Source organism: Arvicola amphibius, chromosome 1 (assembly GCF_903992535.2).
Source record: "Arvicola amphibius chromosome 1, mArvAmp1.2, whole genome shotgun sequence".
Classification (NCBI taxonomy): domain Eukaryota; kingdom Metazoa; phylum Chordata; class Mammalia; order Rodentia; family Cricetidae; genus Arvicola; species Arvicola amphibius.
In genome coordinates this window covers 160247236-160271878 of record NC_052047.1, presented here as the reverse complement: position 1 = coordinate 160271878, position 24643 = coordinate 160247236, and the positions used below count along the sequence as shown (strand labels likewise).

General features: G+C 43.0%; 1 protein-coding gene across 3 annotated transcripts; it reads right to left on the bottom strand.

Annotated features, from left to right (window-relative positions):
* Positions 1-1124: 1124 nt before the first annotated feature.
* Nmrk1 (nicotinamide riboside kinase 1) lies at positions 1125-24643 on the bottom strand. 3 transcript variants are annotated; one of them, XM_038327129.2, is made up of 10 exons: positions 24497-24643; positions 20599-20662; positions 17444-17534; positions 17150-17198; positions 14083-14124; positions 10774-10921; positions 10621-10692; positions 9970-10076; positions 7357-7440; positions 1125-2083 (listed from the first exon to the last, which is right to left on the bottom strand). In XM_038327129.2, the coding sequence occupies exons 2-10, from the start codon at positions 20625-20627 to the stop codon at positions 2076-2078; spliced, it is 630 nt and encodes a 209-aa protein (XP_038183057.1). In that variant the 5' UTR covers positions 20628-20662; positions 24497-24643; the 3' UTR covers positions 1125-2075. The 3 variants fall into 3 exon arrangements, with proteins under 3 accessions (XP_038183057.1, XP_038183075.1, XP_038183067.1); XM_038327147.2 differs by lacking the exon at positions 14083-14124 and adding an exon at positions 16666-16676 and having other exon boundaries at positions 17161-17198; XM_038327139.2 differs by lacking the exon at positions 14083-14124.

The window sequence follows — 24643 nt, the reverse complement described above, 5'->3', positions numbered from 1 at the left end:
ATCTGATGGGAAAACGTTTGGAAGTGCAAAATCACAAAGTTGCAGTTTGTGGCACATTAATTGACTGGCTTATTGATCGCTAGGGCTGGGGACGGTGTATGCTAGGCAAGTTCTCTAACACTGAGCTATATCTAGGCTCTGTCTGGAGCCCTTCTGATTGGTGTGGCACGAATTCTAATAGTTCTTAATAATAAAAACTCAGAGTCAGATATAGGGGTTATTGCTGAAGGATCAGAGAAGCAGAGCAGCCAGCCACTAGAGAGTTCTTACCTCTACCAGTGCTCAGACTGAAGGGGTGATCCTCTCTCTACGAATCCTGACTGAATCTCTTTCTATGAAACCTCAGACTGACTGCATGCTCAGACTGAATCTTCAGACTGCTTCTGAGTTCCTGTCTCCTCCAGCTAAACTGAATGCTGGGAAAAAGGTGGCAGAGTCAGAGAGAAGCCATGTAGCCCTGCCCAGAGATAGACGCTGGAACTTTACTCGGTAAGCCACAACCTCGTGGCAATACACCGAATAATGGAAATGGGTTAAATTAAGATGTAAGAGTTAGCCAATAAGAAATTAGAGCTAATAGGCCAAACAGTTTAATTAATACAGTTTCTGTGTGGTTATTTAGCTTCCGGACAGCAGGGATGAACAAGCAGCTTCCTACAACAATGTGGACCCTAAGGTAGGCCATGTTTGTTGCAGGCTCCTGGCCAGAAAACCCTAGGGACACAAAGCAAAACCCTTCCCTCCTGCTGTTTCTCCAGCAGCAGCTACAGTTGATTGACAGCTTTTAGTGGTCACACTGTCAGTGTGAGCTCTTCCGTGTGTGCAGCTGCTATCTGCTGACTACAACAGTAGCTGAGACAATCCTCCCTGGGTCACTGTTGCCACAGGGGGGATTTTGAAACTTACCCTTTAATCAAGGATGATTAAAATCAGGACTTAAAACAGCTTGGCCAAATACATGTATGTAGCTGCTGATTTGAGCCTAGGTTCTGTTTGTTTTGTATTTTTTATATTGTGTACAACTAAAACACTCACTAGTTATCAATAGGTGTTAGAAATAAAGAAGTAATAACAACCGACCAAGTGAGGCAATATCACAGTATATATTATATGAACTGAGAAGATTGTGGGCAATCTATTTTATTATTAATAAACAAATTTTATGTCTGAATTAGGACTGCTCTACATATATACATAATTTTAATCCCAGCATTAAAAGGCATTAAGAAATTACACAATTTCTATCCCCTGCCTGTGTCTTTCAGAGAAAGGCCCTGGTTTTACATATGATTGAAGAAAACTATATGATTTTGTAATTCAGAGTGCTATTTTCAGAAAACCAAGTAAAACATACTGAATCCTTCTATGGATATAAAAGTCTCTTCACAGAGACACGCTGGCATTGGTCAAGCGCTACAAAGCACAGTCTCCAGATGCTGCAGACATGACTCAGTCAATGTCAGAACAATATTTTGGGTAATGCTGCTGACTGCAGGTGAGGGGCATTGCTATGAGATTGCAGACAGCAGCATTTTTCAAATTATATATTATAAGCAATACAAACACAAAAAAATGCTGTGTAGTATACAAGGTTCCTTTCACAGTGTTTGAGTGTGTGTATACAACAGAAATATACAAAATAACGTGGACACAACAACTATACACACAAAGGCAGAAACACAAAACATAATACTGGTGGACTAGCCAGAAATCTTTCTCTCATGCTAGGTCCTAGTCAGGAAAACCTGACCTCTATTCTTATAGAGGAACATGAACCTTTGTGCATGAACTGTGCTGTGCCTTCTGCAGAGTGAGGGCAAGCCATTCTTGCATTCGTGAGAGGTTCCTGTTCAATGGCATGGGCACACAATGCTCTACAGATTGTGAAAAGTGTGATAAAAATGAACAAAGACACAAGAGAGCCGTCACTGTCCTGCAGGACAGACTGCATCCCAGCTAATGTTCTTCAACACATCCCTTCGTGTTTTTTTTTTGCCCAAGGTGGGGTTTACTGTCCTTCAAGTTTCTTAATCCATCCCAGGAGGACTTGCTGCATTCCATCTTTGTGCTGTTACTCACAAACCTTAGGAACAAAGAGAAAAATGTGAATACCCCAAATCCTATTTGATTAGATCTTCACACCCAATACCCAAGAATGTTAAGTTTACAAGGATTTTTGAGGCAAAAATTCTGTTTTCTCCATAAAGAACTACACTGAATACAAATCCCATTGTTTTAATTTTTGCATTAAAATTTTAAGCCTATCTTTAGAAAGTAGACACCCTCAGCAGTTAATGAAGACTCAGTACCGAGAATAAGTGTTTACTGAGTGCTAAGCCATAACGGGGCATATATATCATTATGCTGCCTCCAAGGGCTCAAAGAAAGGGGACAGAAGGGATTGATGAGCTGTAATATGGGGAGGAGAGTAGAAACACTATCTTCTAGATTTGAAACGGTGGTTGCATCAGTGAACTCACTGCAGCTACGGCTTCATGCACAAGACCTGTCCAAGACGGGGCCCACCAACACTCTGCCATGACAGGGAGGAGTTCTTGAGGCCACACTCCTCCTGAGGAACTACTTGCAGTTAACTGGGATGGGGAAGTCATTTTCTTCAGTGTTGTAACCACTGGTAAGTTGCCTATGCTCTGGTAAGCACTCCCTACCTATGCTCACACAACCCTAATTAAACTCAGTGGTTCACAGGCAACAACAACAGCAAAGCAAAGTAAACGTAGAAAAAAAAAGACATGAAAATAGGAAGGCAAGGTTCTGCAAAAAGGGTTCAGTGGGAATAGAAGGGTGATGGGAGAGGATTGCAGGTGACAGAAATGACAAGTACATTATGGATGTGTACATAATCATCAAACAACAAAAAAATAGAACGCCCAGATAGCCATTATCATTTGCAATGGCATAGATACTTGCCTGCAGGAAAAGAAAGCTTTGAGGACCAGAGTACATTAAAGGGCAGCTGCCTGAAGCATGAGTTTTGTTTTGAGTGTGGTCTGGACGTGGGAAAGAAGTATCTTAACATTCAATCCACTGTCACAAATGAAGGAGGCTTAGCAGAACTGTTCAGGAACTCAGGAAAAAAAAACTGATGCACTCTTATTATTCAGTTTTGTCAGAGAAAATATATCTTTTCAAGTGCAGCATTTAATTGCTGAAATAAATGTAAAAATGTAAAATAAAAGTAAAATGTAAAAATGTACTCTCTGACCAAAAAAAAACCACTAGTATCTGAGAACTTATTCTAAGAATGCAATTCAAAAAGAAAACCAATAGTATGCACAGACTGTGTGTGTATGTATGTGTGTGTGTGTGTGTGTGTGTGTGTGAGAGAGAGAGAGAGAGAGAGAGAGAGAGAGAGAGAGAGAGAGAGAGAGAGAGAGAGACAGACAGAGACAGAGACAGACAGAAAGAGAGGCACTGTGGTATCAACTATGTTCTAAAGGGTAGCGTCCGCGCTACTACATGTACTGTGGTCCTGTAGCGCCTGTACTACATGTATTTCGGTACTATTCCTGTAGCCACCGCCAGCACTACAGGAAGGTTCAAGATCCTGGAAAGGGGCTGGAGATTTAAACACATAGACACACAGAGACTGGGAACAGGGCCATCCTTGAAACAAGAATGACAAGAATGCTCTCTTTATTGTGTTCATTCAGTGCCAGTTTATATAGGGATCCTTAACTGATAGCCACACCCCAGCCAAACACACCAGAAACCACTCCCCTGCCATTAAGAACTCCTGAGGGGCTCGTGCTCAGAGAAGCTGCAAACACAGGAAAACAAGTTGTTTTGCTCAGAGCAAGCATTATAAGTTGTCTACAGGAAATTCAGGGTCTGGGGGTCCACAGCCCCCAACACTAAAGTATCAATGCTAAGTTTTAGATTTCACACTGGTGTATTAAAAAAAGATCTCACTGGGCTGGAGAGATGGCTCAGTGGTTAAGAGTACTGACTGCTCTAGAGGACCCGGGTTCAATTAACAGCACCCATATGGCAGCTCGCAGCTGTTTGTAATTCCAACTCCAGGGGACCCAATACCCATGGCAAAACACCAATGAACATAAAATTAAAACAAATAAATTAAAAAAGAAAGAAAAAAGGAACTTGGCCTTTGATCTTCTAATGGTAATGATATTTAGCTTCATTACATAACAACATCCACACAGCTACATGAATACAACCACTAAGAAACCAGAAATCAGCATGGCTGATTACCCAGTATGCTCACAGCTTCCTGTAAGAGAGGGACTGATAAGAACACAATTATAATTTCTTCACATAAAAATGTTTAGAATCAAATATGTTTTTAGAATAATATAAAAACAAAAGCTTTTAAGGGAGCTTGATGGTCCTCGTGGATAAATTGCTTTGTTGCATTAAGATTAGGTCATGATTACATTTTACTTCAAGCTTCAGATTTGAGTTAGGACTACACTACATGTATAACTTTATATAGCTTTATGGTGGTGGTTTGAAAGAAAATGGCCTCTCAAGGGAGTGGCATTATTAGGAGATGCAAGTTTGTTGGAGTAGGTATGGCCTTGCGTGTCACTGTGGGGGTGTGCCTTGAGGTCTCCTATGCTCAAGCTATGCCCAGTGACACAGTTCACTTCCTGTTACCTATGGATCAAGATGCTGGACTCTCAGCTCTTCTCGAGCACATGTCTGCCTGCACACTGCCATGTCCCACCATGACGATAATGAATCAAACTGAAACTGTAAGTCACCCTAATTAAATGTTTTCCTTTGTAAGAGTTGCCATGGCCGGGCGATGGTGGCGCACGCCTTTAATCCCAGCACTCGGGAGGCAGAGGCAGGCGGATCTCTGTGAGTTCGAGACCAGCCTGGTCTACAAGAGCTAGTTCCAGGACAGGCTCTAAAGCCACAGAGAAACCCTGTCTCGAAAAACCAAAAAAAAAAAAAAAAAAAAGAGTTGCCATGGTCATGGTGTCTCTTCGCAGCAATAGAAACCCTAACTTTTCAGGGTTATTTATCTTTTCTAATTTACATATCAATTTTATTACCTTATCACAACTAAGACTGTATATTCTTATAATGAAGAATTTGCTGAACAGGGTTACACAAAGTGAAAAAACCTGGAGTCAACATTTGACACATTAGAAAGGTCATCCTGGTGCTCTGAGGCTTAGGGGTGAAGCAGGCTACGCTGAGAATTCTGGCTGCAAGAACTTGAAAAGGTGATGGGTTACTATAAATAGCACAGTAAATTATCTGTACAATGGAAGACGACCATAAATCTTGGGGGCAGGAAAAGTAGATCTGTTTCTAAGTTTTGTCTCTTCTAGTGTTTCTGTTAATATTAGTTTACCTCTATCTTGTTTCTAGAACAGAAACTTGATAGTCTTGAGGAGGAGAACACTTCTCATCTCTCTCTAGATGCAGGCAAGGAAGGTGTGCGTGTGCACGCGCTCACACATTTGAGTCCCACACGCAGACATGTACTACCTTGCGGGTTCACAGCATCTGCTGCAGCATACCAGCTGTTCTTGGCCCTTGTGGGCAGATGGCAAAGGACGGATCTGGGGTGGTATGGGGTATAATGCATCTGAGAAACATGACTAAAGCTTTCTCTGTCTTTATTGTAAAGCAGATTCTAAGACCAAACTCCAGTATATGACTTAATTACTAAAAGGGAACTGAGCCTAACTAAGCTCTGCCCATTCTTGGGAAGAGAGATGCTAGCATCTGGGTCCTGAAGCCTCATTGGGCCAGAAAGAGGATCTGGTCTCTCTCAGATAAGTAGTTCTGGCTCCAGGTTATCAGCTCTAAAAGCCGAGCAAGTCACATCACCCCACCACTCTTCATCTACTTACGCTGGTGCCCTTGGCTGTAGTATGGGAGGCCTACCTTCCATCGGAGTAACAGGCGGCAGGGGTGGGGTGACAGGGTTAGGATGGCAGAGTGGGGAGTCAGGCTGGGGTGTCAGGGCATGATGGCAGGGGTTGGGATAGCAGGGTTCGGATGGCAGGGGTGAAGTGGCAGGGTTAGGATGGCAGGATGGGGAGTTAGGGCGGGATGGCAGACTTGGTAAGGATTATTAGTTTTATTTATGTGAGGGAAATTTAAAAGGGTCCTAAAATTTCCTCAGAGGGCTTCTTGCCTATGCGAAGGGCTGACTGTACAACTAGGAACAGTCAGGATCAATGGGGGCCCAGCTGGCTAGTGAAGAGGTAAAGAGAGGGTAAACTTAATTCTTCCTGAGTGACTGACATGTGGGCTACAGCAGATTTTCTCACCGCAAATCCTGCTACATTCTCCCCTGCTCCTGAGGCTAATGCTGCTTTCTCTTGAGCCAGCTGACCCTGACATTTTATCTGTTAGCCACAAGAATCTCCCCTGCCCTGCTTTTATTTTTTATTTTTTAGACAGAGTGTCACTCTGTAACTTAAGTTATCTTTGAACTCATGACTCTCCTGCCACATCAACCTGAGTGCTTCGATATAGGCATGCACCATCAGTTCAACATAGTGATCATTTTATTTTATTAATACTTGTTTTTATTAGGCTAGATGTGGTGACAAATGCCTTTAATCCCAGCGCTATGGAAAGAAGAAGCAGGGGAATCTCTGTGAGTTCTAGGCTGGCCTGGTCTATACAGCTAGTTCCAGGCTAGTCAGGGCTACATAGTGAGATCTTTATTCAAAAAAATTTTAAGAATTATTATTTGTGTGTGTGTGTGTGTGAGAGAGAGAGAGAGAGAGAGAGAGAGAGAGAGAGAGAGAGAGAGAGAGAGAGAGAGAGAGAGAGAGAGAGAGAGGGAAGATGGAAGAAGGGAGGGAGAGTGGTATCTAAACATGTGGGTGCCAGCAAAGGCCAGAAGTAAGTGTCAGATCTCTTGGTGTTAGAGTTACAGGCAGCTGTGAGCTGCCTAATGTGGGTGCTGGGTACCGAACTCCAGTCCTCTATGAGAGTAGCAAGAGTTCTTAACTTCTGAGCCATTTCTTCAGCTCACATTTTAATTCTTGTAATTCAAATCTAGCTGCTAGCTCTGGAGTTTTGTCCTTCCAGCATGGTATTCCAACTTTCTTCTTCGTATTTCTTTCTACTTTCTGCCCTGCTTTCTCTATGGAAAAATTTTCAATATTAGGTCTCAGGCGGTGGCCTTCAACCATGATGGGGTATATGATTTAGTTATGGCCAATCACAGTATGCCATTTTTCTGGTCAAAGTGATATCTCTTTGCAAGTCATGTGATCCAAGAAAGATCAATGCAAAAACTCTCCTTGTTGGCATTTGTGCACACCAATCTTTGAATGCAATGAACTGTTCTCAAGATTCTTTTTCCTATACCATCCGATTTGATAGAACAATATTTACCATTTTGCTTCTTTAATTCTTGCTTGACATCTTCATACACTTGAGAAAAGAGGTCCTCTTCAGATCTTGTTCCATCTAGGTAAACTGAGAAGTGAGAGATAGCAGTTCAAATGTGAACAGGCTTATCAGTAACAGATGCTTTGGCGTTCCTTAAAAACACCCATAGCTTTCACCAAAGAACCCAGAACTATGATCTATGGAAGAAAGGAGGAAGGGAAGGAATGAAAAGAGAAAGAGAGAGGCTAAGCACTGTGTACAAGGCATGCACTGTGTACCTGTTTCTTCTGCATTGGGGCATTCCCTCCTAGAGGGAGGAAGGAGAACGTTAAGACTCCATAGTAAATGAACCTACTGGCTCATTGAGTTCTTGAGAGTTAGACTCACAAGGCCCTTCCAAAGGTTATATCAGCAGTAACAACTGCTGGAGACAGAAGGCTCTCCCATGCCCAGAGCAGCCAGAAGGCTGTACAGGCAGCTGTAGGGATTCTGCTTTGAGGAGGCATTGCCATGGTGACATGGGTTTTGGTGATGTAATTGCCTTTGAGTCACCACACTCCTATAAGTAACCCCAATACACTCACTGGCTCACTAAGCTGGATGTGGGTGGTTTCTTTGGTTTGTTCTTGGTGCCTGATTGACATACAAAACAAGTTCAGAGACTGCAGTGTTTCCTGTCCCAAAGAGGAGCAATTCCCCAATACACATCCCAACAGTGAAGCTTTTAAACTATGGGTCAGACCAGAAGTTACATATTTTCAACAAAACTGGCATGAACACTTTTGCAGAAAGGAAAGGACCTGCTAGTCGCAAACAGCAAGGCTGAGGGGGTCTGAAGAGAAGTTGCTGTGGGGAAGCATGAGTGGCTACAGCAGAGGAAGGACAGCACTGGGGATGGAATTTCAGAGAAAGGCTGTGCCTTGGTGTCTTTATAGATTTTATCCCAAAGAGCTGGAAACCATGGATCGGCTGCGTCTAAACAGGGTGTCCTCGTTTTGTTTTTGTTTTTTCTTCTGGTGTTGTGATAAAGCACTCTAACCAAAAGCAACACGGGGGAGAAAGGGTTTATTTGGCTTACATTTCCAGATCCCAGTTGACTGAGGGAAGTCAGGGCAGGAACTCAAAGTGAGAGCCTGCCACAGGAACCACGGAGGAATGCTGCTTGCTGGATTGCTTCTGCCTTGCTCAGCTAGCTTTCCTGTACAGCCCGGGCTCAACTGCCCAAGGTGGCACTGCTCACAATGCATGGAGCCCCCCCCCCCCCCCCCCAATTAATCATCAGTCAAGACAATCTGTCACGGAGATGGCCACAGGCTGATAGAATCTAGGTAGTCCCTCAACTGTGACTCCCTCAGATGACTGTGTGAATCTGACAGCTGACATTAACTAGGCCAAAGACCAAGGACAAAGTTGGACTTGCAGTTTAGATGGAGGGGGCTAAGGGCGTGAGAGGATGCTTCCCCTAGACGGACGGCCCAGTAGCTGTTGGCGCAGCACAAACCAGCACAGCTCTGAGGTAGACGCTGCCCTTTCTGCACAGATCAGAACAGGCTCCTTTCAATATGGGTGAGTCTCCTTTGCTCTGGAAAGTATGCCAGTCTGATCCCTTTGTCCTGGCCAACGGACTTGTGCCACTGTCTCCCTAAACACTCCAGGGACCCACGTATTCATGTGGCCTCCAAATTGGAACACTGTCTCTCAGGTACCTCCATCTTATTTTCTGCAAAACACATGTATAGCCCTTCTTCACATATGTACAGCTCTTTCATGTTTTCTACCCCAAAACATCGCCTGCTGGTTCCTGGGGGGTGTCTGGCATCCTGGGCACCTTCATGCCCCAGTTCTATTGAATACTTGTGTTCCACAATGCAATCTACTCTTCGGATCAGGAGAGATCTTACTCAAAAGAGTTTGTATCAACCATGACCGTGTTTAGAGCCTGTCTGTAGAGTGCTTCCCAGCTCTCCCAGGACATCCCACTAGTGTTAGAGGGCCTGGCCCTTGCCTGTCTCGCAGCAGCAGCAGCAACAGCGGCCCATCTTACCTTTGCTTTTCTCTACTACAAACACAACAGCCTCTTTTAGGTATTGCTCATGCCTTCCTGCCCCTAGGTCTTTTCTCTGTTCTTCCTATGGTCTGGATGACAGTCATTCCCCCTAACTCAAGGCCCCCTACCCCCAGGCCAGCTAAACGCATATGAGTTTAGTGACAGATAGCTTTCTCAAGTGACCTGGAGGTGGGCAGTCTCCCTGGTGCTCCATAACAGCACTTACATGGAGGAAAGACTTGTGTGTCAGGTCAGACTTTTAATGCCCTTTCCTGGTGAAATCTCAGCTGGCTTAGCGCAGAGACTGGGTCTGCCTCCCTGACCTTCCATTGCCACAGGCCACATCCAGGCATCGGTGGCTCAACGGACGACAACGTGGAATCTGACAAGCTTGGCAGGAACCACCAGGGGAAGAAGCCAGCAAGAATCAGTTGCAGAAGAGGGTAACCCCGAGACTGCCTGAGCATCTTTACAAACTTCTTGAGAAAAATGTTTTCCAAGTAATCCTTTCTGTACTTTGACATAAATGAGAAGTAAAAGGCCTTATGAGAAAGAGGGGAGGTACTTACCGATCTCCCACGTGATGGTGTTCATTTCTTGTCTGTGCTTTAGGTACATGGGCCACACGTGACCATCAAAGTACCCTGGAGGGTCAGGAGGCTCATAGATCCTTGTACTGGAAAAACAGGCAAGAAACTTGATGTTGATATAAAATATGATTGACAAAGTAAATTAATCACAGGCAGGATAATGTAAAAATCACTCAGGTTAAATCTAAAGAGGAATTCAGAGTAATTTTTTTGTTGATGTTAAACTCCACTGTAGTGAGCAAAGTAGCAAAATAGATTTAGTTTCATGATTCGAGCTATATACCTGTAACTCATTAACATTCATAGTTATCTTTTCTCTGTCTCTGGTGTTTTATGAAAGAATTATGGGACAAGTATAAGAAGAAATAAGGAGCTACGTATGGAAAGGCTGGCTTCTGCTCTTATCTAGTGGGCGGGTCCCTGCGGGGCTAGCAGAGCGTGGGCGTGGCAGGTGAGGAGGAAGGAGCCCGACAGGACCGCACTGGCCCTTACTTCTTAGAGAGGTTACTGTACCGCAGGTGATAAAATGCTTGACTTCTGAGTTAAGGCTTGTTCAATAATGCCATTTTTCCTGTTTTCCCTACAGTTCACCTTTCGGAGAACAATGCACAACACGGTCTCTAAGCGTACCTCCGCCTCCTCTTACACTCTTCATAGGGTACGGTCAGGAAGTAACTTCTGTTCCATATGGTGTCCAGCGGCCTAAGAACACAACACACTCAGCTCGCAAGGCTCTCTCTCCCACCCCCGCATTCCTTCCGGCTGGGGCTGGGGGGGACTTACTTATAATTAAAGAGAAGGAACCCCTCAATGATTAAAATGGGAACCCCTTGAGCGCTTTCCAAAGCTCTTGGTCCCTCTGAGCGCCCTGGGTTTTCCATCCACCGCGAAACAGCTGACATCATTTTTTCCATGTTAAGCGCTTCAAGCACTGAAACAAACATAAAACACATGAAATTAATACAACAAACTCTTCTAGGTGGTTGGCTTTTTGTGATAAGTATCTTTAGGGTTCTGTAAATGTAGGACATAACAGCATTTTGCTTACCCTTCAAAGGATCTAATAATAAATACTTTAAACACCCCATTAAAACACTAAGAGATATACTTGAGTGGTATGTCTGAGACATTTTAATTAGGAAAAACAAAGATGTACAAATGTGCTGAGCAGTGGTGGCACACACCTTTAATACCAGCACTCGGGAGGCAGAGGCAGGTGGATCTCTGTGAGTTCAAGGTCTATATACTACATAGCAAGTTCTCGGACAGCCAAGGCTACACAGAGAAACCCTGTCTCAAAAAATAAAAAAAAAAAAGTACAAATGTAAAATACAATGAATACTATGCCACTATTTCTAGCTGTAATTTTTTTTTAGATTGATGCATTTAGTGTGTATGTGTGGGGGTCAGAGGACAACTTGAGGAGTTCAGTTGTTCTTTATGGTACTGAAGATTAAATCCAGGATTTTGTGTGTGTTAGGTAAGCACTCAACTACTGAAAATATGTCCCCAGCAAGACCTTTAACACAAAAAATAAGTGAGGGTTGGAGCAAGGACTTGGTGGTTAAGAGTATCTAATGCTCTTCCAGAGCACGCATGGTCAATTCCCAGCACTCACGTGATAGCCCCCAGCTGCCTGTAATTCCAATTTTTGGAAGAGAAAATAAGCTAGAGATACATTTGAAAGATATATAACATATAATCTATTTGGAAAGTAGTTTTTTTTTAAATATGTGTGGTTTTTGTTTGGCTGTTTTGTTTTGGTTTTTCAAGACAGGGTTTCTCAGTAGCTATGGAGCCTGTCTCAGAATTTGCTCTGTAGACGAGACTCACAGAGATCTGCTAGACTCTGCCTCCTGAGTGCTGGGTTTCAAGGCATACACCATCACCATCCGGCTGGAAAGTAGCTACTCTTTTTAATAGTAAAGGAAATCTTATAAATTACAAACCTTTCTTTTTTATGTTTATGTATGTTTTGCCTGCTTGTATGTCTGTGAATGTGTGTTCACTGCCCACAGGTGGCAGAGAAGAGAGCATCAGATTCCCTCAAAATGGAAGATACATATATAGTTGTAAGCTGCTATGTGGGTGCTGGGAATTGAGCCCATCTGCTAGAAGGGCTAACCACTGAGCCTACATCTCTCCAGTCCTACAAAAAAAAACCTTTTAAAAATTGTAGGATACAAATGTCATTTTAAACCCAGAAATGTGCAACCTCTAGAGCTAACAAGTTTGACTCTAGAGAAGCGGAACAGGCATTCCTGATGCACGGTCATCAGACCAGACCATCAGTTTGTCAGACACGAAAATTCTCAGCCTCATTCCTGGACCACTCATGATGCCCCATGCCCTCACGAGTGTTTCTACCGTAAATTCCCAGCCTCATTCCTGACCACTGATCACACCCCGTGCCCTCACAAGTGTTTCTGCCATAAATTCTCAGAAAAGTGTGGGCTAATTAAGTTAATAGAGATAAGACTATTGAGATTTTCTTATGGTTATGCTGCTGGTTAGGCTAAGTGTCACTTTTTCCAGGAAACTGCCCATTTCATCAAAGTTTACAAATAAATCTCCTAAGAATTTCCATAACTGAGGGAAGCATGTGTTTACAGACACACAAACAGGCAAAGCATGAGGGCTTCTTTCCAACATCTGTAGGCTGTTTCCCATGTTTGCTGTTTGTAAATTGTGTCTCCCCTAATTATGTCTTGATCCATTTTGTCTAACTTCTGTGGGGGTTACTCAGATCCTCCCAACAACAGGATTCCATCTCTCGACGTGAAGTCTTCACTATTGTGTCTGTGAGTCCATGCTCCTCTTTCCAAAGCTCCCAGGTAGAGATGTTAGGACTTCTGCTATCACTCCGTCTTTCTCTATGTCCTCCCGTTCAAAGTCATTCCTACCACGTCTTCAAGCTATGGATCTTTTCCTCTCATGTTTATTCTTTCACTGGGCCTACCCGGAGAGTTCTATGAGTTGGGTTATTACACTTTTTTCAGTTACCAAATTTCTTCTTGGTTCCTTTGCCACATTTCCATTTCCTTCTTGAGATGTTTAAACTCTTCTCCTGTTTCAAGTCCATCTGCAGGTACCTGATGACCTTGTTTTTACAAACCCACTTTCAAATCTCTGTCAGACAATTTCAACAGTGTCCTCATAGAATCAATGCTTGTAGGCTATTATTTTTCTAATCCAGGTTGAGATTTTCCTGCCTCTTTGACTGACAAATGCCTTCCAGCCATGTCCTGATGATCTGGGGTACGCTGTATTGAGACTACTATTTAATTTTCTTACTTTGCAGCTGGTCACTCCGAAGTGTACCCAGGTTCAGATGGGCACCCTTAAAATACTAGGTGGGTAGGAGAGGGTCATTTAGGGGGAAAGATTCATTGCTGCTGAATGAGGCAGGAGCTCAGTCTTTCACTGATTCCTGATGACAGCAGCCGACATGGCCTGGGTGAGGAAGATGGAGGGCCAGCCGACACTGTTGTAGGGAGACTACTTGTTTGTTACCCAGTCACCTGGCACCTCAGACCCAAAATAATCACACAGAGACCATATTATTTAAATCACTGCTTGGCCCATTAGCTCTATCTTCTTATTGGCTAATTCTTACATATTAGTTTAAACCATTTCTATTAATCTGTATATTGCCATGTGGCTGTGGCTTACCGGGTAAAGTTTCCAGTGTCTGTCTTCAGCAGGGCTACATGGCTTCTCCTCTATCCGCCTTCCTTCTCCCAGCATTCAGTTTAGTTTTCCCCGCCTAGCTCTGTTCTACCCTATCAGGCTAAGCCAGTTTTCTTTATTCATTAATGGTAATCACAGCATACAGAGGGGAATCCCACATCACTACACATCCTACCCTGTCTCATTATGACTCTGCTGCCCAGTTTGGAAATTTTGTTCACTGTTTGGCTCTGCTAAATCTCCTGTGGGTGATGTAGAAGACAACTCACTCCACATTGCTGGTGGCAGGTGAAAGTCTTGGGGTGTAGCCCTCCACTGACCCTGTGGACACAACAGAGGAGTAGATTTTCCTTTTGGGATGAGCTAAAGTGGGATAAAAGAACATTGTATTCCAGTAGCTACCCTTGTAGTGGTCCTTTGGTTGTAGGTTTCTTGCTGCTTTTTCTGTCCATTGATGGTTCAATGTCACATGCATTTCCAGAAGTCCAGGTGGCATATGGGAAGAAATAAAGAAAGTACAGTGTCCTAGTTAGGGTTTCTATCTCTTGAAGAGACACTATAACCATGGCAATTCTTATAGAGGAAAATATGAAATTGAGATGACAGCTTATAGTTTCAGAGTTTTAGTCTGTTATCATCATTTTGGGAATGGTGCTGTGCAGGCAGACACAGTGCTATAGAGATAAACAACTGTCCTTTATCTTGGCGTGCAGGTAATAGGAAGTGGTCTGAGTATCATACTAAGGGAAGTTTGAGCAAAAGAGACCTCAAGGCCCGCCCCCTCAGTAACACACTTTCTCTAACAAGGCCACACCTCCTAATAGTGTCACTTCCTTTTGGGGGGCATTTTCCTTCAAACTGCCACACACAGGGAACTCATACCCACGTGATCCCTCGAGTCACAGAATCCTCAGCCAGCACGTGTCGTCTTTTTCAGTCTTCCTTTCTTTGTTATATTGTATTGCAGGTTCTGGCTAAATGAACAAGGCCCAATGACAGGGGGCAGGGAGTTAAAACATTTTCTACGTTTCCTAGTGATTTATCTTTTAGGTCATGGAATCCACGTGTCTTGCTTCACACAAGATGGGATGATACTTAGGATATGCTTCAAAACAATGCAGATGAAGAAAGTGGGTCGGAGTGGAGATGAAATACGACTGTCAAAGGGCTCCTTATATAAAGCTGGGTGATAAACTCATGAACATTTATTATAATTTTATGTCTACTTTTGTATATTTTTGAAGCTGTCCATAAGAAAAATAATTTTAAGTAATTTAAAAGTACTATCTTTTCCTACTTACCCTCTATAGAAATTGAAATAGAGTTTACTATACCTTGAGTACCTCTATGCTCTAATTCACTTCTGTGTTCTTTTTTTTTTTGTTTTTGTTTTTTTTTTTTGTTTTTCAAGACAGGGTTTCCCTGTAGTTTCTAGAGCCTGTCCTGGAACTAGCTCTTGTAGACCAGGCTGGCCTCGAACTCAGAGATCCACCTGCCTCTGCCTCCCGAGTGCTGGGATTAAAGGCGTGCGCCACCACCGCCCGGCTACTTCTGTGTTCTATTTGCCCACTTGTTCATGTTGGTTAACTATTATACAGTTAGTGAATTTGAAAATACATTAACAAGGTCACCTTACATAATTTTTAAGCAACAGGGCAAGCACCTTCTGTGATATGACTTATGCCACTAAGAAAGGTAGAACCGTAGATACATATGCACACGGGGAAGATGTCATGTGAAGTGAGAGGAGAGATGGTGGCAATGCACCAAATGCCAGAGTGTGGCACAGAATCTGTCTGTCGTAGTCCCCTACAGCAACCAACCCTTCATCTCAGACCCCAGCTTCCAGAACCGTGGGGGCAGTATCCTTTTGTGGCTAAAGCTGTCCAGCATGTTGTATATCTGTTAACTCACTTTTATAAACTGTCCTTTTAGTGGTTACAAAGATGTTGAGTCTACCTGGACTTACTTTACATTGAGACGTTTACCTGAAAAGTTCAATTCTTTTCTCAAAGATAGATTCTTGGGTGTAGGGTACATGAATTCATGGTAGGAACATTTCAAGGCATTTGTGAGACATAGTTGTGTTAGCTTGTAATCCCATGTAATGTGCACAAGGGTGATTGCTTTGTAGTGGTCCTGTCATTGGGTCAATACCCTTTATTAAAATTCTCTGTCTACTTTGGAACTGGAGGAAAGGTGATTGCAACTCTTTGATAACCTCCTGGTTTTTTTTTTTTTTTTGGAAGGCATTCACATTCGTCTGACGTTAGTTCTATTGAAATATTCCCTTTTTCTTAGTTAGTTTGAGAACTCCTCAGTTAATGGGAGCAATAAGGCGGTCACTGCTTCATTGTCTTCTCATTCTTTTTTTTTTTTTTAAAGCGGTTTCTTACTTTAGGAAGAAAGGAAGAGAAGAAACAATGTATCAAGACTGAAACTTTACATAGAACTGCCAAGAAGGGACTTAGTCTGAAAGCCACTGTGTGTCTGTAAGAACTGTTACATAACACTGAATCCTCAGACACTCAAAACTGGAGATAGAGAACATGTCTTTTTGGTGGAGCCCCCTCGGTTGGTCTACAGACATACTAAGGATAGTTTGTTAATTATAAAAGACAGCAAGACCACAGACTCTTATTATGCTAGTCTCTGCAGGAAAAGAAATGCTTTCTGGATGACTTTAATTCTTTGGCTTCCCAACAGAATCAGCCTGGGTCAAGGGAATGAAGTGAATCTAAAAAACATTCCAAGGTTTTCCAAGTAGTAAAACAAACAAACACACACACACACACACACACACACACACACAAACACGCTTTCTGGTGCTTTGATACTGGGAAAAGAAGCTGAATGCATTAAAGCTAGTCTGATGTTGATGAAATATTTTAGTGGGTGAGCCTCAAAGTCATAAGCATGGCTAGTCATATGTCAGAGTCAGGGAAGGACAGAAAGATGACAAAACTACCCTGTCCTAGCTTCTGGAAAAAAAAAAACTACTATCCCAGTTTTGAGTCTGAAATTTAAATCTCTGGGACATATTTTCTGTTTACTTAAATAGTTGACCAGAGATAAAAAACATACAATGGCAGGCTTAAAATACAGCAATATGTAAACATTCAAAACAAATTATTTGTGTGTGTGTGTGTTTGAGCATGTGTGTGCATGCGTGCATGTGTGTGTGTGTGTGTGTGTGTGTGTGATGTGTCGGGAGACCTCCATGTCACAGCATGCTTGTGGAGACCAGAGCCTGCTTTGTGGAGGCAGTTTTCTTCTTCCAACTTTAAAGGTTCAAAAGAATCAAATTCAGGTCTTCAGGCTTGTGTGACAAGTGCATTAACCCAGGGAGCCTTCTTGCCCTCCCTATATAAACATTTAACATTATGATAATAGAGAGAGAGAGAGATGTTTGTGTTTGAAAAAGCAAACGAATATAAACTCATGCTATTTCACACAGGACTCCACTTACCATCATACTGCAAAAATCCATTCTCATCTGTGTCTATCTCAGACTCTGGCTGGAAAAACAAACATAGTGGTGGGCAGAAGTGATGCAATTATACAATTAAAAAGATAAGCCTTTAATAACTGCTTTGGATAATGATGGGCAAGAGCAAAGACGGTCACTGGCAGATGGTGCCACCTGGTGGGCAGGTAACACTATTGCACCAAGTCTATCTTTAGCCAAAGCTTTTGGATATCATTAACTTTGTTATTAAGCCTTTTGGAGTCAGATAGATCGTCTAAGAAGCTTCATATGTACCTTGAAAAAGTCGTCCTGAGATATTAGGCTGCAATTGGGAAGGTGTTTCTGCAACTTCTTAGCCAGCGTTGTCTTCCCGCCGTTTGTCACTCTGAGCCAAGAAAAAGCAGGAGGTCCAAGGAGATATTAGGGAACAAGGAACATTCAGCAATATTTTCTTAAAGGAATATTAAAAAAATTACTACTTGAGATAAAAATGCTCATTTTCACAGATTGTGTTTTGTTTTTCAGGCAAAATCACAGGTTTGAAAGATAAGGTGTCCTAATAGTAAGAGACAAGTAAAGGATGGAGAGGCAATGCTCTTAACCACTGAGCCATCTCTCCAGCCCCTTTACAGCTCTATCTTAATACAGTTGATTTTCTTTGTATTCCTGTGTTTTATTTTGTGCATTTCAAGTCACCCCGAAAAGAGGTCATGATTTCACCATACATCAAATGCTCAAAGCACAAAGCCCCTGACTGTACATCTACTGGCAAGAACCCATGACTAGTTCTGAGAGAGATCAACACGGCAATGTTTATAATCTAGAGAGAGAAACTCATTCATCAGAAGGACTTGTGAGGCTGGGTATGGTGGTGCGTGCCGTTAATTCTAGTACTCAGGACCCAGAGGCAAGTGGATCTCCCATAAGTTTAAGGCCACCCTGGTCTACAAAATGAGTTCCAGGCCAGCAAGGGCTACTTAGTGAAACCCTGTCTATGTTTAAAAGAAAAAAAAAACAAACAAATAGACAAACAAACAAAAAAAACCCACCACCCAAAAAAACAAAACCAAACCAAAAAACCCAACCCATCAAACAAGCGCAACAACAAAACACAGACAAAATGCTTATTGGCTATATATTATCATGTAAATACCTTATACCTGCAAAGTGGAAGATATTAATAAGACTGTCCATTCTACCTTACAATAAGTAGGTAGGGTATGGGGCTGTTACTCTATATTACTGAGAACACTGATATCACCTTTTTTTTTTTTTTTTAACAAAAAATGTCTATAAATCAAGCCAGGCAGTGGTGGTGGAAGCCTTTAATCCCAGCACTAGGGAGGTAGAGGGAGGCGGATCTCTGTGAGTTTGAGGCCAGTCTGGTCTACAAGAGCTAGTTCCGGGACAGGCCCCAAAGCTACAGAGAAACCCCGTCTTGAAAAAACAAAAAATAAAAAAAATAAAAAATGTCTAGAAAGAATACTGCAAGTCCATAGTCAAGATACTGAGCTTTTGCTTAAAAGGAAGAAACTTTAATATGGTCTGAGCAATCTAGCCAGAAAATGTGTCATTTCTTATAGTTTCTCTTTAAGATCGTATAATTAAATTAGCAATAAATAGGCCCCTCCCCACTGATTCAGAAGAAGCCACCAAGAAGGAAGCACTTTTCGTAGGAGTCCTTCAGGGAATGGACCAGCTGGGGAAGGGTTTCATCATTGAGCACAGAGCCTGCAATCCACACTTGGAATGTAACCATCCCAGTGGGTCAGGTGACGCCTCAGGACCCACTCCTTCCCCTTCAGCAAGCTCAGAACCTCCTTCACACAAGCTTTCCTTGCCCTAGGGAAAAGCTCCAGAGCAGGACTTTAGGATCTGAGGAAGGAAAGTGAGAGGCTACGTGATGTATTTCCTTTCTTTGTTTACAAATAAAAAAAAATCCTTTTGTAATAAGAGGGCACAAAAGTACAGGCTGAAGCTAAAAACAGTGTTTACAGTTAGTCAAGCAAGATGAGACTACTTCCTTAACAAGGTGATATATTAAGTCCCATATTCTAGCTGAGGAACGTGGAGCTTAGGAAGCTGTTTACTGCTGGAGTGGGAAGCTAAGTTGAATTACAGCATGGGTATCCCTGACCCCAAACTGTCCCCGTCCCCTGACCCCCTCTCCCTGAGCCACTGTTTCCCAGGATTAAACTGGTGATTGTAATTAGGAATGATGAGTGCTGGTCTACCATGGGAGTGGCAGACAGTGTGACCTGAAGCTGAGGACAGGAGTCGTCCTTCAGGACAACACAGATTCCGCTCCAGACAGGAGTCACACAAAAAGGCACATTCTGATGCTCAATCCATTCTTAATTTGTTTTTATTTTTCTCTCTCTGATGCTGGGGTCACACATGCAGGCAAATGCTTTGCTACGCAGCTGAACCCAGTCTCTTCCTATTCCTAATTGATTCCTGTGTGATGTAATATAATAACACAACAGATTATCTCCCTCAAATTACATTTGTAATATCGCAAATGTTTTGTCAATAAGACACGCATGAAGAATGACAGACATAATCCAGCAGCAAGACAAATAGTCTTTCCAGTTGCTGTTGATGTCACATTTGCACATCAGTCTCTGGAGCCACAGGTCAAACGACTATGCAGTTTAGAATACTTGTGACAGTGGAATACGTGGCTAATATCATACCAGGGCAACACAAACTAGCCTAGCCAAATAGTATACCTGGTTGCCCTAAAGGTGGGGGAAGAGGGCTATAGGTAAGGAAACTTGTATTCCCAGGTCAAAGCTGGCCATAAAAAAAGGGGGTGTTATTTTTTCTTACACCATGCCAGCATCCACATGGGAAATGATGATCACCCTCAATCAAAGGAGTGACCAATCAGCTCTCATCTCCAGGGTCAGCTCCAGTAAACAAATGGAACCATTGGTAAAACTGCTGCCCCCACCTCTTCCTTCCCCTGGTAAACCCTTGCCCCTCTCACTGGTGTCCAAGTAGCAGCACTTCTCCTGGGTCTTGGGACTCCCCACACCTTTCTCTACCACATCCACACGAAACACCATCTGGACATCTGGAGTGATGTGGGATTTCCCTCTGTACACCACTGGTTAATAAAGAAGCTGCTTTAAGCCAATGGCTTAAATACAACCAGACTGGAAAAGATATAGAGAGAGTAGGCGGAGTCAGGGAGAAGCCACGTGGATGCTGGATAGAACTTTACCTGGTAAGCCACAGCCACGTGGCAATACACAGATGAATAGAAATGGGATAGTTTAGGAAATAAGCATTAGCCAGAAAGACGCTTAAGTGATTGGCCAAGTGGTGATTTAATTAATATAGTTTCTGAGCGATTATTTTGTGGTCTGGGCAGCTGGGAACGAACAAGCAGCCTCCCCATACACTGGAGTGTCTTGCCCCCTGTTTATGAAGGAACTACTCACCCACCAATTCCAATGACAAATGTTTTCATAATTGGCTTTGGAAATCACGTCTTCCTATTAGTTCCTAAAATATGTAAATAAAAATAAATTCAGTATCATTTAGTTGTCTTGAGTTAGTCCTGAAAAGCAGTAACAGCTGAGAGGGGATCAGTGGCCTCAACCCCACATTATCCACAGTCTGGCTTCCGGAGGCTAATAGCTGGTGTTTCCTTAGTGCCTGTTAACCAATGTCATGCTTGCGTGACCTATTTCCTTGGGTTGCCTTGTGATGATTATTCTTAGTTGTTAACCTGACTACATCTAGAATGAAGGAAAACCCAAGCAGCTGGGTAACACTTGTAAGGGTTTTTTTTCTTAAGTCATTTGGAGTGGGAAGACCCACTTTTAATCAGATCTTCTGAGGTGGGAAGACACAGCTTCTGCTGGCAGTCTATCTAAAGGACATGGAACAAAGAAGGTTTCTTTTTTTGCCTGCTTGCTCTTGCTCTTGCTCTTGCTGGCAAGTCCATCCCTTCACTGACCTTAGAGCCTATTTCCTTGAAATTTGAGCATTTACTGAAGACAAGCTAAGACATTCAGCCTCGTGTGCTGACAGACTACTGGATTCCTGGACCCTCTGTTCATAGATAGCTATTGTGACTAGCTGGGCCACAGCCTGGAAGTCATTCTAATAAATCCCCTATATATTTCCTTTTCCTGTAAGTCCTGTCCCTCTAGAGTACTCGGACTAATATACCCTTCTCACGGCCCTTCCTGCTTTCCTAGCAAAAGAAGACACTGCCACCAGCGGCAGAGGAAGACAGAAGTCAGTCTGTATCTCAGTCTCTCCATCTCTCGGAAAAGCTTTTACTGGTACAGTATATATTCTCAAGCTTTGCAGAAGTACAAATTGGTCCAGACTGGAATGACAGATATCCATTTCTAGAAAAGCCAGAATGGAAACTAGATCAATTAAGTGAACATATTTCTATCATTGCGGAGGCTCTGAAATGCTTCATTACCAAGAGCACAAAAGGCTGTTGCATGCGTGCTGACTTCCCAGGCTCTGAATGAAAATCCATGTCATTCTTACTGATATATTGTTGAAAAGCCGTACATTTGCTGTGTACAGTTACTGGAAAATACTGGTCCCTTTCCTGCCTGACATATTTGTGCAGATACATCAGGATACTGCCTCGATTACAGAGGATGGAAGTAATGACTGTAGTTGTTGTACAGGAAAGACTTGAGGGGGTTACCTGTGTGTGAACTCTAGCAGTTCAGAGATGAGGAATGAGGTGGAAGAATCTAAATGTAAACTCCTTCAGGTAAGAAGGATGGAAACTCCTGCAGCCAAGTACAAGGGATCGCAAGGCTGTGTTTTTTTTTTTTTCTCTCAAATCGAAACGGTTTCTCTCACCCCAAAGTCTGACGACCTGAGTTACTCACTACTAGGTCGATGACTGGAGTTGGAGCCCCAGAACTCATATGGAAGGAGAGAACTGACTCTGAGTTGTCCTCTGACCTCTGCACACCTGCACGGCACCCATGTGTCCACTTATACACTAAGTAAGTAACAATTAAAAAGTCTGAAACCCAGGCACCCCAGGTCTACATTGAGTTAGCAACCTGGGACTATCCAAAGCAGTGTTTGGATAAGTGCTGGGCCTATCTCACCAGCCATGAGGAGGTCCTAATGCAGAAGAAGAGAACTGGGCCATGCAGAAACAAGGCTGGGGCAGGACTGAGTGGTCAGTGGAGCAGCGAGCAGTTTACCAATCTTTGAAGCTGTCCACTTCAAAAACTGTGTTGGATACACAAGGTTAAGGTACAATCCAGGTTCATACATGGCACCAGCAACTCCCATACCATTCTATTTCACTAGAACTTAGGGTCTCTTCAAATATGGTTTAAAACCTAAATTTTGAACAAGTTGCAGTCAAGAGTTGCGATGCTCTCTATGAACACATACATGCTGAAGGGTTTTTTGTTTGTTTGTTTTGGAGGCTTTTCATGTGACTCAGCCTGGCTTTAAAGTGCCTATGTAGTGGAAGATGACCTTACTTGATCCTCTGTCACCCAAGTGGTAGGATTCCAAGTGTAGGCCTTTGTATCTAGCCTTATAGCAGAGTATGTTATGAAGTGTATAGAACTTGGAGCAAAGATAAACTGTGAATCTTATGATGGATCTGGGAGAAACAACCTTCTGAACTTTCCAGAGTCATGAAATTAGGGTGTCCTATCACCGTGAATCGTGTGTATTACTTATGCAGTATCTTTTCTTCAGCAGCAGAGACCATTTGCACAGGGAGCAGGGAGAACAAGACAGAGTAAACCTTACATGAGTTGCCTACACTTTTTAAAAATGTATTCATTATTATCATTCTGAGACAGACTCTCACACTATGTAGCCCATTTGGTCAGGAACTTGTTACATTGTCAAGATTGTTTCTGTGGCAAGGTTACCTTACTTTAAGTACTGGGTCATAGTCATGCATCACCAAGACTGGCTCATTTTTTAAAAAAATGCTTTTGATTTACTCTCAGTGAAATGTTGAATTCTCCTCATAGTTGGCTTATGTTTATGTTTGATCTATCCTACTTCTAAACATGGGTTACTTTGAATTCTAAAATATAGAATTCTTCCTGGGTCATGCGAAGAATCAGTAGGCTGGACGGAGACAGGAACTCACCGCAAAATCAGAAAGATGACGAAGGCAAACGCGTGTGCTCTTCAGATGAGTTCAAGACAAATGTTTTCAGGATTTCTATCTCCTGTGTTTTATTCAACAGTTACCTGGATCCTTTCCCAATGGACAGGACCTTCTCTTGCTACTAATTTAAACTTTGATCCCTCCTGGTAAACAGAATCTCCCACAGCCTGAGTCCCTGGTAAGCACAGCCTAGGAATGTGGCCACCACCAAGCTTCTGGAAACCTATGCCTCTTGAAGTACCACTCACTTTTATTTTTAAAACTAACTTTCAGTCGACACTCTGACACTCCATTTTATGAAGGCTTTTTTATTTACATGTGTGTGGGTAGGTGCATGCCATGGCTCACCACAGTCCACATGTAGAGGTCATAGGTCTACCTGTGGGAGTCAGTTCTCTTTCCAACATGTGGGTACTCAAGACTGGACTCTGGTCATCAGATCTGGCAGCAAGGGCAGTTGAACCATCTTGCTGACCCTGTAGTTTCTTACATAATCAGTATTTTCATTTTTATTTCCCCTATTATATTATGGAGCATATAATACCGATCATAACATTGTGAGTTTACGTGTGTGTGAATACAAAATCATGAGATGAGGTGTTAGGTTAGGCATAGGCAGCTTTTGTAAAGTACCAGATAGTACACACACACACACACACACACACACACACACACACACACACACACACATACAAATACATACATGTATTTGTATAGCTTTGGTTTTGTGGGCAAACCATTCTACTCTGAAGTTTGTAATGAGAAAGAGGCCACAGTTCAATGCATAAGAAAACGAGCATGGTGTGTTCTAACAAAATTTTATGGGCACAGAAAATAAGTTTCTCCTAACTTTCGCGTGCCGCATGCCACAAAACACTATGCTTTTGCTTTTGTCTCACCTATTAAAAACACCAAAAGCATTCTTGGAAGGCTTTACAAATCCAAATAGCAGGTGGGTTGGAGTTTGTTTACCAAATGCTGCAAGAAGGAGCGTCCTGTCTCCTGAGAATCAAGACTGGATTCCCCTACCAGCAAATGTGTGGTCACCTGGAGCTAGCGCCAGTACGGTGAAGAGCAAGAAATCTCTTAGGTACGCGAGTCCTAACGCGGTTTCCCTAGACACAATCAGGTTTCGGTCCGGCGCAAGTGACTCTGGAAGGTGCCCAGGCCTCGGCGCGGCTACGCAGCGGGCAGTGAGTACTTACCGAACCGGGTTCGAGTCCTCCCCAGCAGGACCGCAGAACAGGCCGCACGAGCGCCTCAAGGGAACCAACCACTGCTCACCCGGACTGAGCAGCCCTTTAGCCGCTTTCATAGTCCCCACCAAGCTGGGCCTGGGGGCGTGGTCACCA

Bases quoted from the DNA above. Each gene is read 5' to 3' on its own strand.
- Nmrk1 (XM_038327129.2), bottom strand. From the start codon at position 20,627: ATGAAAACATTTGTCATTGGAATTGGTGG. The intron at 17,535-20,598 runs GTGAGTAGTTCC...TTCTTGGCTCAG, and splicing joins TTTGTCATTGGAATTGGTGG to AGTGACAAACGGCGGGAAGA. The intron at 7,441-9,969 runs GTAAGTACCTCC...CTCACTTCTCAG, and splicing joins CACCATCACGTGGGAGATCG to TTTACCTAGATGGAACAAGA.